Raw genomic sequence first — 15,349 nt, 5'->3', positions numbered from 1 at the left:
ATTGCAATCAAGCGAAAAGTGTGAATGGAATCACTAAAGGGAGGGTGCGAATGGACTCATTTACTGATGCATATTGGTTTGAAATAAGCGGTTATGATGGCTAATGGTGTCTCAATAACATTCGGTGGTTGTGCATGCACTCTAAAAAGTAACATTTTAGTATCGAAAACAAGTCAGCCAGGACAACCCGTCTCATTTTCTTATAATTCTCACTTGAGGCGAGCACTAAACAACGAGTCCATGAATTATTCTTAAGAGGAAAAACTCTGTGTATTTTACTAAATGATCCATATGGTCTGTCTCCCAGCATGAAGACGTGGCCCGCGGAGCCGTGTGATCCGGAAACCTCTTTAAGATTTCACAGTGATGTGGCTGGGTTTGGCTCTCTCCGGCGGCCCGACTTGCACGCTGTAAGAAGGCAGCTGTGGCGCTGAGAGAATTACATAACACACATTTCAGCAGTCATCGCCTACGGTAATGGGAATCCGCTCGGATCCATGGGCCTAAACAAGGCGGTGGATAAGCGAGAGCTCGAGGTCTCTGCCTGGACTGACCCAAGCTTTGGTTGAAGATGCTTCTATGGAATGCAAAACTTCAAAGTTTCAAAGCACCCAAGAATGGAAGAGTAGATTTGGGTATCTTTTTCTTTCGGCTTCTGAGCAGCCGGGGTTTCGGAGTGGCAGAGACTGCAGCACGGAATATGCACGCTTGGCACTTTTGCTCAATGCCTCCTGTCAATCCTCATAAGCATGCGACTACAGGAGCCGTTCTGCAGCTCGGGACATGGGGCTGTGACATAGGATAGATTTCAAAGGGGGAACGTGAAATGTGCCATGGTTTTTTTTTTTTTTGGTTGTTTATCTTTGTGGCTTTGCATCGAGGTTTGGCGAGATGGGAGGTATGGGTTAAAAAGGGTTGGTTTATTCTTAGACTTTTCCTTGGGGCATTTAGTCAAGAAAGCAACGTAATGACTTTAGAGGAGCGTTCCTGTAAGTAGTTGACACTGTGAAACACACAATGTGCTGCCTTAGCACAGTGCATTAGGCTCTTTGGAGAGTCATTACAGTATCAGTTACAGAGTTTGCCCTGGCCTGAGGCTGCAAGAGAAAAAACGTCTGGTGGATCCGAGCGCGCAAAGATGCAAAAGTACAAAAACATTTCCTTAACCACATCCTGATTAAGAATCTCTTATAAAGAAGGGCTCAAACATCCTCGCTGTGATTACAGTATTAGCATGCAAATTAAATGTAGTAAAGACGTTTCAAAGATCTACAAGTGCAGTTTTCTTTTTGTGCTTGTCAGTCATAATTCTAATGCTTATGAGTAGTTCCATGCTTGCCATATGACAAATCATGTAAGAACAGCAGGGAAGCACTATTAACTAGCACCATTAAATGACTGAAACCTCATGCTGTGGGAAAAGTGCTATTTTTGACATCTACATCAATTAAGATTTTTTTTCTTAATCTCATAAAGCAAATGCTACTTATTAGATCTGAGTAAAGTGCCATAATTTTACTTTACTGTTTATAACATTACATGATTAATAAAATACAAAGTGGGACAAAAATGGAGCAATTAATACTCACTGTTTTGAGTGAGTTGTTTTTAACTTTTTGCACTGATGCCAAAAATTATTCATAACAAAAGCATAATCTTTTGGTTTGCATTCATCGGTTTCCAAGTAAAAAGAGAACAATAAAATTAAATGTACCGTTCATTTGTAAAGTGTTTAATTCAATAGTTCAACAGTAAAATTGAGATAAAATAAATAAAAAGAAGAATAAAAAGTAATTGCATTAGCCGTCATATTCATTTTTGTATTAATGGTGGGATTTTTCAGTGACTCTTTCTGTAGGTTGCGTCAATTCGCCAGTTGATGACATGACGACAAGTGACTCTAAGAGTGAGTCAAGGAAACTTTCATTCAACCAATCTGTAAAAAAACGTAGTTTCATTCAGGAGCGAACCAAGTCTTTAAATCATACTTCTGATTTGTTTAAAAACTGTGATTCATTCAGGAGCAAAACAAGTGATCGTCTTTATGAATGAGTCACTAAACAGATCAAAAACAGTGAATCATTCAGTAATGCCACTACTGTGTCTTGCAACGTTTCTGCAGTGACTTTTCATTGGCAGAGCAAAAAAAAAAGGACAAAGTTACTGGCAATATTGTGTCTAAAATTACTCATGATTAAATTCAAATTTATTGAACTGTTGTATAAAAGCAATATTGCACTTGCAAAATGCTGTTTTTGTGGAAACAACCACACTCATGCTCATGTGATCACCAGTACAAAAAGTTAAAAGTAAAAGACTCAAAACAGTGAAACTAATATTTTAAAACTAGTATAGTAGTATAAATGATGTAAAATCACTGATATTGTAATACAAGACTCTGGTCATATCATCCATCTCTAATGCTTATTATTGTGGTTAAATAGAGGGAAACATCTCATGAAGGCATTCTTTTCCTTGCTCTTCACCACAACATGTTATTGCAGCTGCAAGCAAAGATTTCAAAACCAAGCCTAAAAATATCAGACAGTTGAAATGAAAGCAATGAGAACAAAAGACATTTCAAGTTCCTCTAAGTCCCAAAATAGATACCATGAGACAAAAGCACTCCAGAATAGTCTGATGTGCCAATGTATCCCATGAGTTCCAGAATGGTCATTCAGTTTCGATGGGGACAGACGCCATGCCATTCTCTGTTCCAATTTTGCAGATACCCTTCTCCACAGGAGTAGGTGAGTCACACTGAGAGTCTCTTCAAGGTGAGGTATTTTGGATATCCTCTGTCATGGCTATAGGGCATGTGATGGTTGATGGAGGAGCTTCAGGCAAGGATCTTTTGTTCTATATTGAATTTTGCAACTACACAATCCCTCCTTATCACTTTTCAATAGGTCCTCCCCTGACATAGCAGGATACTTGAGACGCGTATTAAAAATTGAATTGTATTTTTCTTGTAATATCATATTTATGACCTGAAATGGCCTCTGAGGTCTTTGAGTGCAACGTGTCAATATGCTGACTGACATTTTGCTCAACTAAAGTCAGGTTGTCTTTCTAAAGACAACGCACATCATCGCCATCCACATTTAATCAATTTTAAGCACAACCAGAAGAATAACCTGAGGTGAAAAGCTGCAACGTCTTGAGAATAAGTAGTCTTGTAGGCCTATCAAAGCTTGGAAGAAGGTCTCTACTGTTCTGGCCTATTTCTTTCCACTTACTAGGGATTACACGGTTTGTGAGCAATATTCGCTGCTTTGGAGGAAGTCTGGCCTTTAGGATCACTTAGCACCACAAAGCACCAATGGCACAGGAGCTTTATTGAGGTCAAATGTCAGTCTTTGAGCATTTCTTATTCATATAAACCATTGAAAGTCAATAGCAAAGACAAACACTGGCTCCCCAACTCCTACATGCACACTTACTAGTCCTACTACCACTCCACACTGCAGTTGAAATATCTATGAACTTTTCTTCTTCAACCTCAACATTTTAGGTTAAAATTTACATGAATGTATAAGTGCATATATTGTGGTTTCTGTAACTGGTTACCATTCTACAATTTTATCCCCATAAGCTTCTCTGTAGTTCACTTATATTCAAAAGTACAAACATTTCAATTCATATAGCTCATAACTACATGCATTTGCATGTGAATTGTCACTACATGAAATTGTATGCAAACCTGCGTATAAGCAAGTAGTGTGATCCATTTTCAAAATGACCAATACTGCATGACCATCTATCAAAACTCAAGGTTAGAGGCATAATGGCCAAATAAACCAACAAATAAACAATGGTGCCAAAGCAGCCAGCATTAGATGCATCATATTGAGAAAAATGCAATCACAACCCAAAACGTTAATAAAAATGGCCGAGCAATCTAAAAATCAATGCACGTTGAGAAAGCAATGCACCGGCATCAATGGATGGACCATGCTTTGCCCCTTCAGCACTGCGGAGAGCTCAACTCTGCGCAAAGCATGCCTCCATCCATGCGCTCGCGACGCGCCACAGTCATTACTCACATGTGCACGGTGCAAACCAATTCTGTTCCCTAAATGGATTTCATAAATCTCAAATCGTTGTGAATGCACGAGTGAATAAACCAACGTCCATGTGGATGCCAGTGTGCTTTGTCCACGCGCCGCATGGCTCCATCCTCGTGAATGGGAAAAAGTGGCATTTGCATGAAAATGAGTAGATTATACATAAGATTCTACACAGTTTCATAGATATGCGCACTATATACGTCTGTCATGCACGTTTAACAAGCCAGACACATTATGAGTCAATCACGCGCATGCATTTATATATAATGCAGTAGAGTCGAGAGTCTGTGCAGTGCCAAGGGAACTGAAAAAACACTGATAGGACAGATGTAGATCTATTATTCAAAGAGTCTCTGTTTGTATTATTCAGATCTTAATTTCCCAGCATGTTTTGCTACATTGCACTAGGTCGCAAGAAGTAAGCTGCATGGCATGAAAGCATCAAATTATTTCAACCACGTGGTATTTTAAAATGCATATGCAATACTAAAGACACCTTACGCAGAGTTGCAATTATGCAAAATGCAATAAATACTGTTTGTCGCGTATGTATAAGTTGCGCGTGCACGCAAGAGCGCACTGACAAGCGAAAAAAGTTGGATAAATTGCAAAGACAGAGATAAAAGCAATTCACCTGCTGCCAGTTTTCCTCCAGAGACGGCATCGCGGAGAAGTAGCCAGTGTCATGAACAAGTTGAAGTTCTTGAAAAATACTGTAATTGGCCAGAACATCCATGTTTGTGCAGCTAAACGGTGCGTTTGAGAGACTTTGATTCTCTGCGCGAGGAATCCGCGTTCGCTTCAGCGCGAGCGACTGAAACATTCAGATCAGTCACGAAATCCGAAACGTTTCAGTTCACTATGGACACTAAAATATATTTAATAGTAAAGGATCCATCCATCCAGGTTTGTTTGCTTTCCTCACAATGTTTCTGGAATGTGAGCTGCAGGAGCACAGTAGCTCACAGGTTACTGTGTCAGTCAGTGTGGGGAGCCACCGTACCGTCTGCGGATGGCCGCGAATCAGGGGGGCGTGCTTTTATCTGTCAATCAACTTCGTGCGTAACCATATAAGGAAAAAAGGGACGAAAACTTTGGTGGCGATTCAGAAAGGCGGAGCTAAACTCGGACAGTGGGAGGAGTTCGATGCTGTTCTGGACCTCTGATTCGTTCTCCGAATTGCCACTCACAACATACATGCCTTTGAAAGACGAGCTATATTTAGAACACTATATAACATACGAATCAGCGTTCAAGCCTCATTCGAAGCAAGAGCTTCCAGAGAGCAGCAACGTAGTGGTTCAGGTCTGTTCAACACACTGAAGTGGTGAAAAAATACACATTTAAAAACACTTTACGCTCCAGACATTAAAACAAAGATTATGCTAACATAAACAGTGAGAGGAATCGCACAGTTAAAAACGGTCGTCACTGTTGCTGTACAGTAAAATAGGTTGTTTTGAGATCCGTGATATTTAATTTGATTTACTTGAATCAAAATGAAATGAAGCACACGATTGGACACAAGTACACCTACAATAAGGTAGGCTACAATAAGAGTTAAAGCGGCTGCAGACTCAGAGTTCTGCCAGATAGATAAATAGCTCAATGTGAACTCATTTGCTTTCAAAATCTCTCCAGGTAAAACCTTTACATGACACTTTGTATTCCTACCTATTTATATTTACATGTTGCTCGTAGGTACTTCTAAGAATAGCTATTATACTTTTTTGTTAGTGTTGTCTGTCTTTTATATACTATCTATCTATCTATCTATCTATCTATCTATCTATCTATCTATCTATCTATCTATCTAATGCACTCTGTAACCCCTGACTTTTGATTTGCTATGTGCAGCTTAAGTCGTGTGTTATTTACATGGAAATCAGATGGCATATAAGCTTGAGTACCTCTTTGAACTATAAGTACTTCGCAGCCATCTCACAACATCCCTGACCTTGTGTCATGCATGTAATTAGATAAGTGGAACCTATAAACTATGAGAGGCTCTGAAAGGAAAATCTTGACCAAATCTGTTCGCTCTTTCACTTCAGCTGGAAAGAAAAGCGGGGGGAAAATCATGCAATAGGCTTTAGTTGTTATGGCTCATTTGATTTGAATTATTCATATTCTTCACCAGATGATGCTTTGGCTCTTGGTGAGCATGTGTTATTTCTTTCATCTGGTACCTGCTCTGTGGAATGAGGTATGAATGAATTCATGACTTCACCGGTGAATCTTAAGAGTGACCTTAAAAAACACTCTGGAGACAGAGGAGGTATAAAGAACGAATCTGTTTCTCTCCTCTATAGCAGTTTTCATCCAAGATGGTCTGAGACGCTGGGATTTTCCTCTGTGTTATTAGAACAGAAGGCTGGAGGATAGGGGGATTGTTCCATCAAAAGTGAAGTCTTGAGGTTTTAGCAGTCATGAACGTCCTTCTCACTTATGGATGTGACTGACCTACATGGAGGTGAATTGGCGAATGGTTCTTTGGAGATTATAAAAGATGTTTCTTGATAGGTTGTTCAGATCAGTGTTTTGGTGCTTCACAGAGTTGATTTTCTAAAGAATTAAATAATTAAAAAAAATCTTAAGAATATAAGACTGCAAGGGATGCTGACAAATAAGAATGGGGAAAAAAATGCATGTAACAATTTTTTGTTTAAATGTTTTGTACAATTTTCAACAAAAGTTGTATTAAGAATAAATGGCTATAACAGTGTCAAGTAACCATTAAGTAATTATTTTAATTTGTTTCCTGAACATACATTTTTTACAAATATTATGCATTTTTTGAAGTTGTCTCCTTTGACATTTGGCAACCTGAACCGTAAATGTCATAAAAGGGTCAATTAATCTGATACTTTTAAGAGACTTTGACACAGCATATTTTTTTCAACATAAAGAAATTGCTTCCTGCATGTTTCAAACTTAAAAAAAACAAAAAAACTTTTAATTAAATTTGCTTTTTTCTTCAGTCTTTTAATCATACTCTTTTATGTTGTCAAGCAAGTTACACCAGCTACTGTAGACATACACAAATGAATTAAAATTAATTCAGTAACTAGTCATCATTTGAAGAGATGTTTTCATCATTTTTGAATAAATTGTGTTTTTAATGTATTTTTGTTAGCAAATGAGAGAATGAGTGTGATGACATATTGACCCCTTTCATTAGTACATGGAGTTCTTATTTTTAAGAGTGTGTGTTAACTAATAAGTACAGTCTGTCCCTGCTAAATCAGCTGTGCATGTTAACTGCATGTTATGCAAATAGGTGGAAATTAGTGTTTTGGAGACAGTTTGTTTAATTTGAGTGAGAGACTGCAGAGATAAGACTTGAAGAGTGAAAGACAGCTGGAAAGTGAGAAAGTGAGGTAATTGTAATCTGCCTCAGTGTAAAGCCTACTTTTTCTTCCAGCGTGTGTGAAATGTAGCTGATTTGCTCTCTTTGTGTAAGCCAGGTTTATGTGTGCCTCCCCAGCCCACCCCTGTGCGTCCACAGTGGCAGCGAGTGCTGTAATCTCATTATTCTGCTCTGGGAGACTGGCTGTCGGCCCTGGAACTACGATTTACACATGGCATTTCAACAGGGAGGGGAGGGCCATGCTGTCGATGAAGCGCCCACTGACATTTATCCATTTGACACGTTAGCCTCTCTCTCTCTCTCTCTTTCTCTCTTTCTATCTCTAACTTATACACACAAACAAACACCAAATGTGTTTTCCATTCCACCTATAACACAGCTATATATTTATTGGCTTTAGGGATTTCAACAAACTAACCCTAAGAGTTAAATGCAGTGTTTCCCAACCAACAGTGCACATTTTAGATGTCTCCCTTAAACTAGGCAAACACTGCACGGTTTTAAAAGTTGTCGGATCACTGTTCTTCTCTCACAACATGACTTCTCTCACAAACCCCTGTCTGGGGTTCCATTTAGTTGCTGTTGTGTCACATTACACGACAGTGAGTCACACATTACATTTCAATAGGAAGAATCGTCAACAACTCTGTATGGTCTGCAAATGACGTTTCACAACCAACACACGAGAATTGATGCAGGAAATAACGTAAGATGAGACAGGATTTCTTCTTGTTAAAATGAGAAGAAGCTTGTGATCAAAGTTGTCTGTGTGCCGATTTGCGGCGGAAAAAAAAAAGAAAAAAAAATGAGGTAGAGAATGGCTGCTTGCAGAGTTCTGTTGCAGGTCTATGACTATGTATCTTGCTCTCTCATTGGCTGTTGTCATCGCCGATGTAATTTCCAGTCAAAACATTTCACACTGCATGACTCTGAGTTACAGACAGGTCCAGATATTTAGCATGCTAAACGTTTCCGTGGCATCGGCGACACATCAGCGCTTCTCACAGATCGCTTCTTTGATCATACACACTACGGGATTGTCACTCACGAGAAAGAGCGCCGATTTGTGTGCAGTTTCTACAAAACTGTCGGCGAGTGAAAATTGTGACTAAAATCGTGCAGTGTGTACCCGGCATTATCTGATCCATATATTTCTGATCTTGGAGTCTCTATTAATGAGCTGATGAGTTCAATCAGGTGTATTTGATTAGAAAGAGTTTGAAAATGTGTTGTGTTGCTGTCCGAAATCATGTAATGAGTAGGTACTACATTTGAATTTTCTTTATGACCGTTCTGTATGAAATTCTGAAGTACTACATCCGCCATGTTGTTACTGTCATGTGACCTGCAGTGTCAGTTGCTCCGCTTCACTGGTAAAGTGTCTATTGTAGTGTACTTCAGAATCACGACGGAAGTAGAAGGTCATCCACGTAATTTTCGCCTACTGTCACACTATGCAGGTTCCGTTTTTCTCAAACAGCGACCCCTAGAGTCGCTGTGGAGTACTTGTATTTAACGTTACTGTCGTAAATACCACTCACGCAGAGCCGTCTCTGCACTCTTCCGACCGCGCTTTCTTCGTTTTCTTCGCCGACTCTGCCATGATTCACGTGTGAAATGCGTGCTAGTGTCTTCCATAGAGGCTGTTTCATATTTTGTTGATGTATGTGATGTCGCGCCATAAAGCGAGTCGTGATTCTTGCAAGATTTGTCGGGACGCCACCTCTCAAACTTGCATTGCTGGTTTTGCCAGCGGCGCCCCCCTTTGCTATCGGGATGAATCGCCCTACTATGAGTTCGTTTAACATCGAAATGATTTCCAAGCTGTTAGGCTATATTAAGGTACAAATCTTGCATAGCGTGCCAAATACTATGTATTCTGACATTCTAATCTGTTGACATTCTGTTTTTACGCATATACTGTATATAGTAAGGAAGTATTTGATTTCGAAGCTTTGGTGTGCCTCTAGCAACAGGGTTGGGGAACACTGGTTAAATGTATAGTTCATCAAAAAAATTAAAAAGTATGTCATAATTTATTCATGTCGATCCAAACATATGACTGCAGAACACAAGAGAAGATATTTTAAAATATCTTCTTTTTTATCCGGGGTCCAACATTGTTTTGACCCCATTTCTCTAAATATCTTCTTTTGTGTGCCACAGAAGAAAGTATAAGTCATACAGGTTTGGAACGACATGAGAATGAGTAAATGATGACAGAATTATCATTTTTGGGTGAACAATGCCTTTAAAGTTGCCCCTTTGCACCTGATTTTCTTTCTTATTGCACTTTCTGGTCATGTTATTCAAAAAAAAAAAAAAAAAAAAAAAAACCCTTGTGGCTCTTGACATCCATTACACACTAGCATTAAGTTAGTGACTTTTTCACAGGCAAGTAGCACTCATATTTTCTTCAGAAAATGTAAAATTTTAGTTTTTAAATCGCAATCTGACTTGATTTGTGTCTTACGCCAAAGTAATGAGAAATGAACTTGTATTGCCCTCACACAAATTCTGCTTTTACCCTTCTATGCACCGCACATCTCTGAAAGTGTTCTCTTTTCTTTTCCAAAACACGCTGTTGATTTTGCATTAATATTAAAGCAGTTGCACTGACTTTAAAGGATATCTGAACCGAAGAGCCAATTACCGTCACCGTATTGCTTCAGAAAACCTGTCATCTGACTTATCTCTACAATAAGTCCAGTCACATTGCCCTGATTTTATGGCAAATGCCGTAATATGTCCGTAACCACACAGAGGCACTGACGAATACATTAATCTCCACTCTCCTCCATTTCGTTTCACTGCTGACATAGCTATTTACTGACAGTTAGTGGTATTACGGCATTAATAATGGAAAAGATGCCATCCACCACACCATCATGAAAAGGCTAATGGCAGCAAACTGCATATTTGGAGTTTTTCATGTTTCATGTAATGCCACAGCACAAGACACAAGAATCAAAAAGAATTTATGTGCATGAAATTAAATTTATCAACTGCTAATGATGACTAAAGATAAAAAGAATCATTTTTATTCAAAACATAATTTGGTGCATGCTTTGCTGCAGAATAGCTCTTAATTTTTGGTAAAAATCCTATGTTTACGTTGCAAAAATAAATAAATAGGCTTTTACATTTCATACTGGACTTTTTGAGCCTCGAACAAATACATTTTGAATTTACATAACATATTAGATCAACAATGTTCCACCAAAAGTTGTGCCCGATTCGTCTGAGCAAACTGCTTCATATTGAACAATGTTGCTGATTGATGCCATGAATGGTTTATAGGATTATTGTTTTTCCTCTTGACTTTTTGTTTTGTCTTTATGTTGTTGCTGATTGTGCTTGTCAGTTTTTAGCATTTTGTTGCATCACGAGTGCATAATAATAATGTTTGTAGTTCGTCACTATTGAGGTTTGTGTGTCTATACGACTGTGACATGTAGTATCTTTATGTTAAATAAAACTATATAAAAAGGACTTTTTTGAAGTAAGAAATTATATTAGGGACAAATACCAAACATTTTCTATTGGCTTGTCATAATACTTTGTGGCTTGGTTGAGTTTGTCGTTTTCATTCTTTTCAGTGACTCAGACATTAATTGTTGCTAGCCTTCTCAAGGGAATTTAGCTTGTTTTAAGGACTGTTATTGGAGTATTTTAGCCGTGTATTGAATGTTGAATAGACACAGATATAATTTTCACTTCGGCCTTTATTTTTGCATAAGCCTTTGAGGCTTGATTCTGATCGTTATATTCAATCTGTTACTCATCTTGAAGAACAAGTAATGGAAATATCGTTACTGTCGACTCGGCTCCGGTTGCTCAAGAGGAGAGAATAGAAAGCTACAAAACGCCCTCTCAGCTCGCTCTCGCAGTTAATGCTGCGCTGGTGCTTCTCATGCCAAGCGAGAGGAATAAACAGCAGAAAGCAGACAAGAGAAAATGCAGACAGGACCACAAAGGGCAGAGCCTCTCAAGCCAATTAAATGAGAGAGAATGGCACACAGACAGGAAATTTCTTCTGACCTCCCTGCCTTCCTCTGAAAGGTTACAGGGATGCAAATGTGGCCTCTGTGGAGAATATTGATAATCACGCTTGCCTTTTGTTGGTCTGTAATGGGCTCAGGAGAGACTGGACTTTTTAGATGTCATTTCATGAATGCAGTTCAGGTAATTAGAGTGATTTTTGCAGAAGCGTAACTGAAGGTTTACATGATTATTGATTATTATAGAAAAGGAATATCACAAATTAGATCGCCTTAATATCTTAATTGTTTCTCCTAGGAGGCAGATGAAGACTTTTAAGTGTCCTGCTTCTCAGGTTTTTCCCTCTTAAGAAAAATACCCCAGTAATCTCACATTAACAATGTCCCAAACTGCGCTCAGGTATGCCAAGATACCTAAGCCTCCAGACTAAAGTCCAAATTAACGTTAAATTAAAGTTTAATCAAAGCAAACTTTTTAAATGAAGTTTAATCAAATTCTTCCTAAGTCAGATAATCTTAGCAATCCACATTTGATTTATTGCTCTATACTAAACCTCAGCAGTGAAACTTTGCTTTGGGAACAAACAAATATGCAAACAGACACCCAGTTGTTGCGATCAATTCGCTCACCAGTTCTGTGATAATGTATGCAAGTCAATATATTTAAATAAGTCATCTGCATAAAGTCAAAAGCCATTTGAAAGAGCATAATTTTCATTGATCAAGCTCCCTTTAGATCTGTATGTTGTCAGTTTTTGCTAAATAGCTTTAACAAGCATCTAAAAGGAGTCTTTAGAGAAATCAAAAACTGCTTAGTGGGAGTCTACATAAAGACAAATCTGCATTGATCAGAACCCACTGCATTTCTTTTTGAGCTGGATATGTGAAATGAAAGAAGGCAATTATAACTCCGCTTTGTGTAATGTTGACATAATGCAGAGATTAATTCAGACGAGCAATGAACAGTTTGTGTGTGTGTGTGTGTGGACTGAGTTTGATTGTTGGTGTTTGCATAGTGACTGAGCACAAAAGAGAAGTCAGAGGTCACAGATTTGAGCCATTCACCAGGAAACCATGGCAACGGTCACAGTGTAGCAGCTGTCAGGTAATGACATTCACTGACTGGTGTGTATCTTTGTGTAGAGGGGGAGGGTGGTGTCTTTACACAAATCATTCATCAACTGAGAGTGACATATGCCTCTTTAAGTACCAAACCATTACTGTAAACAAAGCGCCATATGCATCACATTAAATTTTCACTAAAATACCATATCTACTACAGTTATTGTTACTGTAATACAATTCGTTGTTTGGTTTTTGCAACCGCTGTCACTACAATAAATAAAAACTACAGATTATGAAAGCCATTTGCATTGTTTGAATTCTATTTAATTTATTATGATTTCAAAGTAGCAAAACTAATAGTATAGGGGCGTGTTTATTGAAATGATTACCATAGTAAAAGGGGATGAAAATGAAAGTAGTATTTTTTTAAATCAAGTCAATATTATTTTAAGTGCATATTCATATACATTATCTTTTGTATTTCAATTTAATTTAAGAATCAAACATGCATTATCGAATATGTGTGGTTTGAAGAGAGCCTTGAGACATTAGTCAGCATGGATGCTATTTAATTGGATGCATATGAAAATGAGGCTGTGAGGGGTGTTCATACTGTCAGTTCAGTAGGCTGTACTGCAGATTGTTGAGCTGTTGAAACACTGATTTAGTGAATAAATTTAGTGAATAAAAACGTATCTTGAAAATTAGACTTGGCCTAGAACCTTCAATACTGTTTATGCTGACTAAAGTGTACAGAAAGTTCCTCAAGGAAATCTATTGAGGCAAGAGGACATCAAGGTCCGTCCAAATCCAGTGTTTTTAAAGGCTGCTTCGCTGCCTGTGATATCCCATAAAAAAAAAAAAAACATTGCATCTGATAGAGCTGATGAGAAAACATAAAATTGGTTGCATTGCTATTTAGAAGATATTTGCTTTATTGTATGTCTAATGTATTTTTTTTTTCTAGATCAGAATTATCGTACACTATTAGAAGAAACCTTTAGGGCTTCCAATCATGGGATCATCTTATAGTTCTAGTTTTAATTAATTAAAAAAAAAAATCATACAATGTGATTTTCTGGATTTTTGTTTTAGATTCCGTCACTCACAGTTGAAGAGTACCTATAATAAAAATTACAGACTTCTACATGCTTTGTAAGTGGGAAAACCTGAACAATTGGCAGTGTATCAAATACGTGTTCTCCCCACTGTATATAGAACCCAACTGAACCGGTTTTTCTAAGAGTGCAGCTTGTAAGTCAGTCTGAAGGCAGTTTCCTGATGAGGTACCGTCAAACAAAAATGTTGTGTGTTAAGTCACTGATTGACTGAGCAGTAAGGTTTCAGACACAGTCTACACTCCAGCCAAGAGGAAAAAGATTGTCTGTTCATCCTTTTATCCAGCAGCTCAGGCCATGCACACACATCTGCTCTGACTCTAGACAGTCTTTATCGTGAGCGTTCAGCTCCCTCAGTTCATGCGAGGCTACTGATAACAGGTTTCTCCGATCAATACACAACATGCCCCTGCAGACCATCTCAGGCACTGTTTTCATCAGCGCTATGATTCTGTGAAATAACTTCTTTTTTAATTATGTCTTTACCCCCAGGCTCCGGTGGAAATCATAACTTGTCCACTCAGAGGTCAACAAAGCCAGAGAATCCAAAAGCTACACTTGTCCACAAGTGGATGAGGCCATTAAATTTGTGTCAAGGTCTACAGGTACCTGGTATCAAGACACAGGCATTTAACAATAGGTAGGCCTATTGCAACTTTTTATAATGATCTAAAAAAAATAAATAATATAATACAATACAACATAATATAACATAACATAATAGTAAAACATATTATTTATTCACACATTATTTATTTATACCATAAACAGTGCATATGTACAGTATATGTATATATATATGTATATGTATATGTATATATATATATATATATATATATATATATATATATATATATATATATATATATATATATAATTTTAGCTATTCATCTAAATAATAAAATGAAGTAAAAGATGGGTAAGAACAGTCTTGCTGTCAGTTGGTTGTTGACTGGAGTAACGTCGAGATCACATGTTCCGTGTCTGATCCCGGTCTCCTGACCTCCATGTGGCTCCAGCCAAAAACATTCCAAGAATCATGCAGAAGATGACTGTAACAGCACAATGTGAGGTCTTTTCGGCTAAACGTTTAATAACATCTGCTGTCCCCCAACCATGCATCTGTTAGTTTCATGTCATGTGATATGCGACATTACACACACTCATTCATGCAGATCAGCTGCAAATGTAACTATTTTTATGTTATTTATATATGCTCTCAAACATTATAATTGTTTTATAGGTACATCATTTTTGTCATAGCATGCCCGCTCTTGCAGCTCTTAGCAAAACTATTCTTTTACCTTTTTATTTTACTTTCTGCAGTCTGGACTTTTAATTTAAGCTTTCATTATTTTTCTTTAAAGCATTTCATTGCATATGCATAGTGATAAACAAATTCATAATTTACCTACTTTCAATTAATATTATGGAAATAACCAAAGTTCCATGCCATTTCTAATTATTACATCAAGTAATTATCTGTCAATATTTTATGTTTTTATTTTATTTTAATTTGCTTTATATTTTTACTCTAAATGCCTGTAATGTTCGACTATGCTTCTGGTTTTGCTTTTCGGATCTTTCTGTGTTTTTGGCTAAATCTCTCAAGTATACCCTCCAGTTAGCCAGATAACCTCTGTTCCTTCAGTGTCTCAGCCATGGAATTCTATTAAGATTTCAGATTAGGGAGAATTGTGATGGTGAATATGGATGAAATTCTTT

The 15,349-nt window shown here is 37.7% G+C and overlaps 1 protein-coding gene across 2 annotated transcripts in view; it reads right to left on the bottom strand.

The window, feature by feature from the left end:
• klf7a (Kruppel like factor 7a) overlaps window positions 1-5,039 on the bottom strand; it is a gene marked incomplete at its 3' end in the record, with an annotated part of 40,274 nt that extends 35,235 nt beyond the window's left edge. The window contains exon 1 of one of the 2 annotated variants that reach the window (XM_084105047.1): window positions 4,705-5,039. In XM_084105047.1, coding sequence (XP_083961173.1) covers window positions 4,705-4,893 — 189 coding nt within the window. In that variant the 5' untranslated portion in view covers window positions 4,894-5,039. The remainder of the gene's footprint in view (window positions 1-4,704) is intronic. The other variant, XM_084105048.1, reaches the window with a different exon arrangement.
• Between the last annotated feature and the right edge of the window lie 10,310 nt (window positions 5,040-15,349).

The sequence above is a fragment of the Abramis brama genome (genome assembly GCF_963993115.1).
Source record: "Abramis brama genome assembly, chromosome: 2".
NCBI lineage: Eukaryota > Metazoa > Chordata > Actinopteri > Cypriniformes > Leuciscidae > Abramis > Abramis brama.
This window is presented reverse-complemented; position numbering and strand designations above follow the sequence as displayed.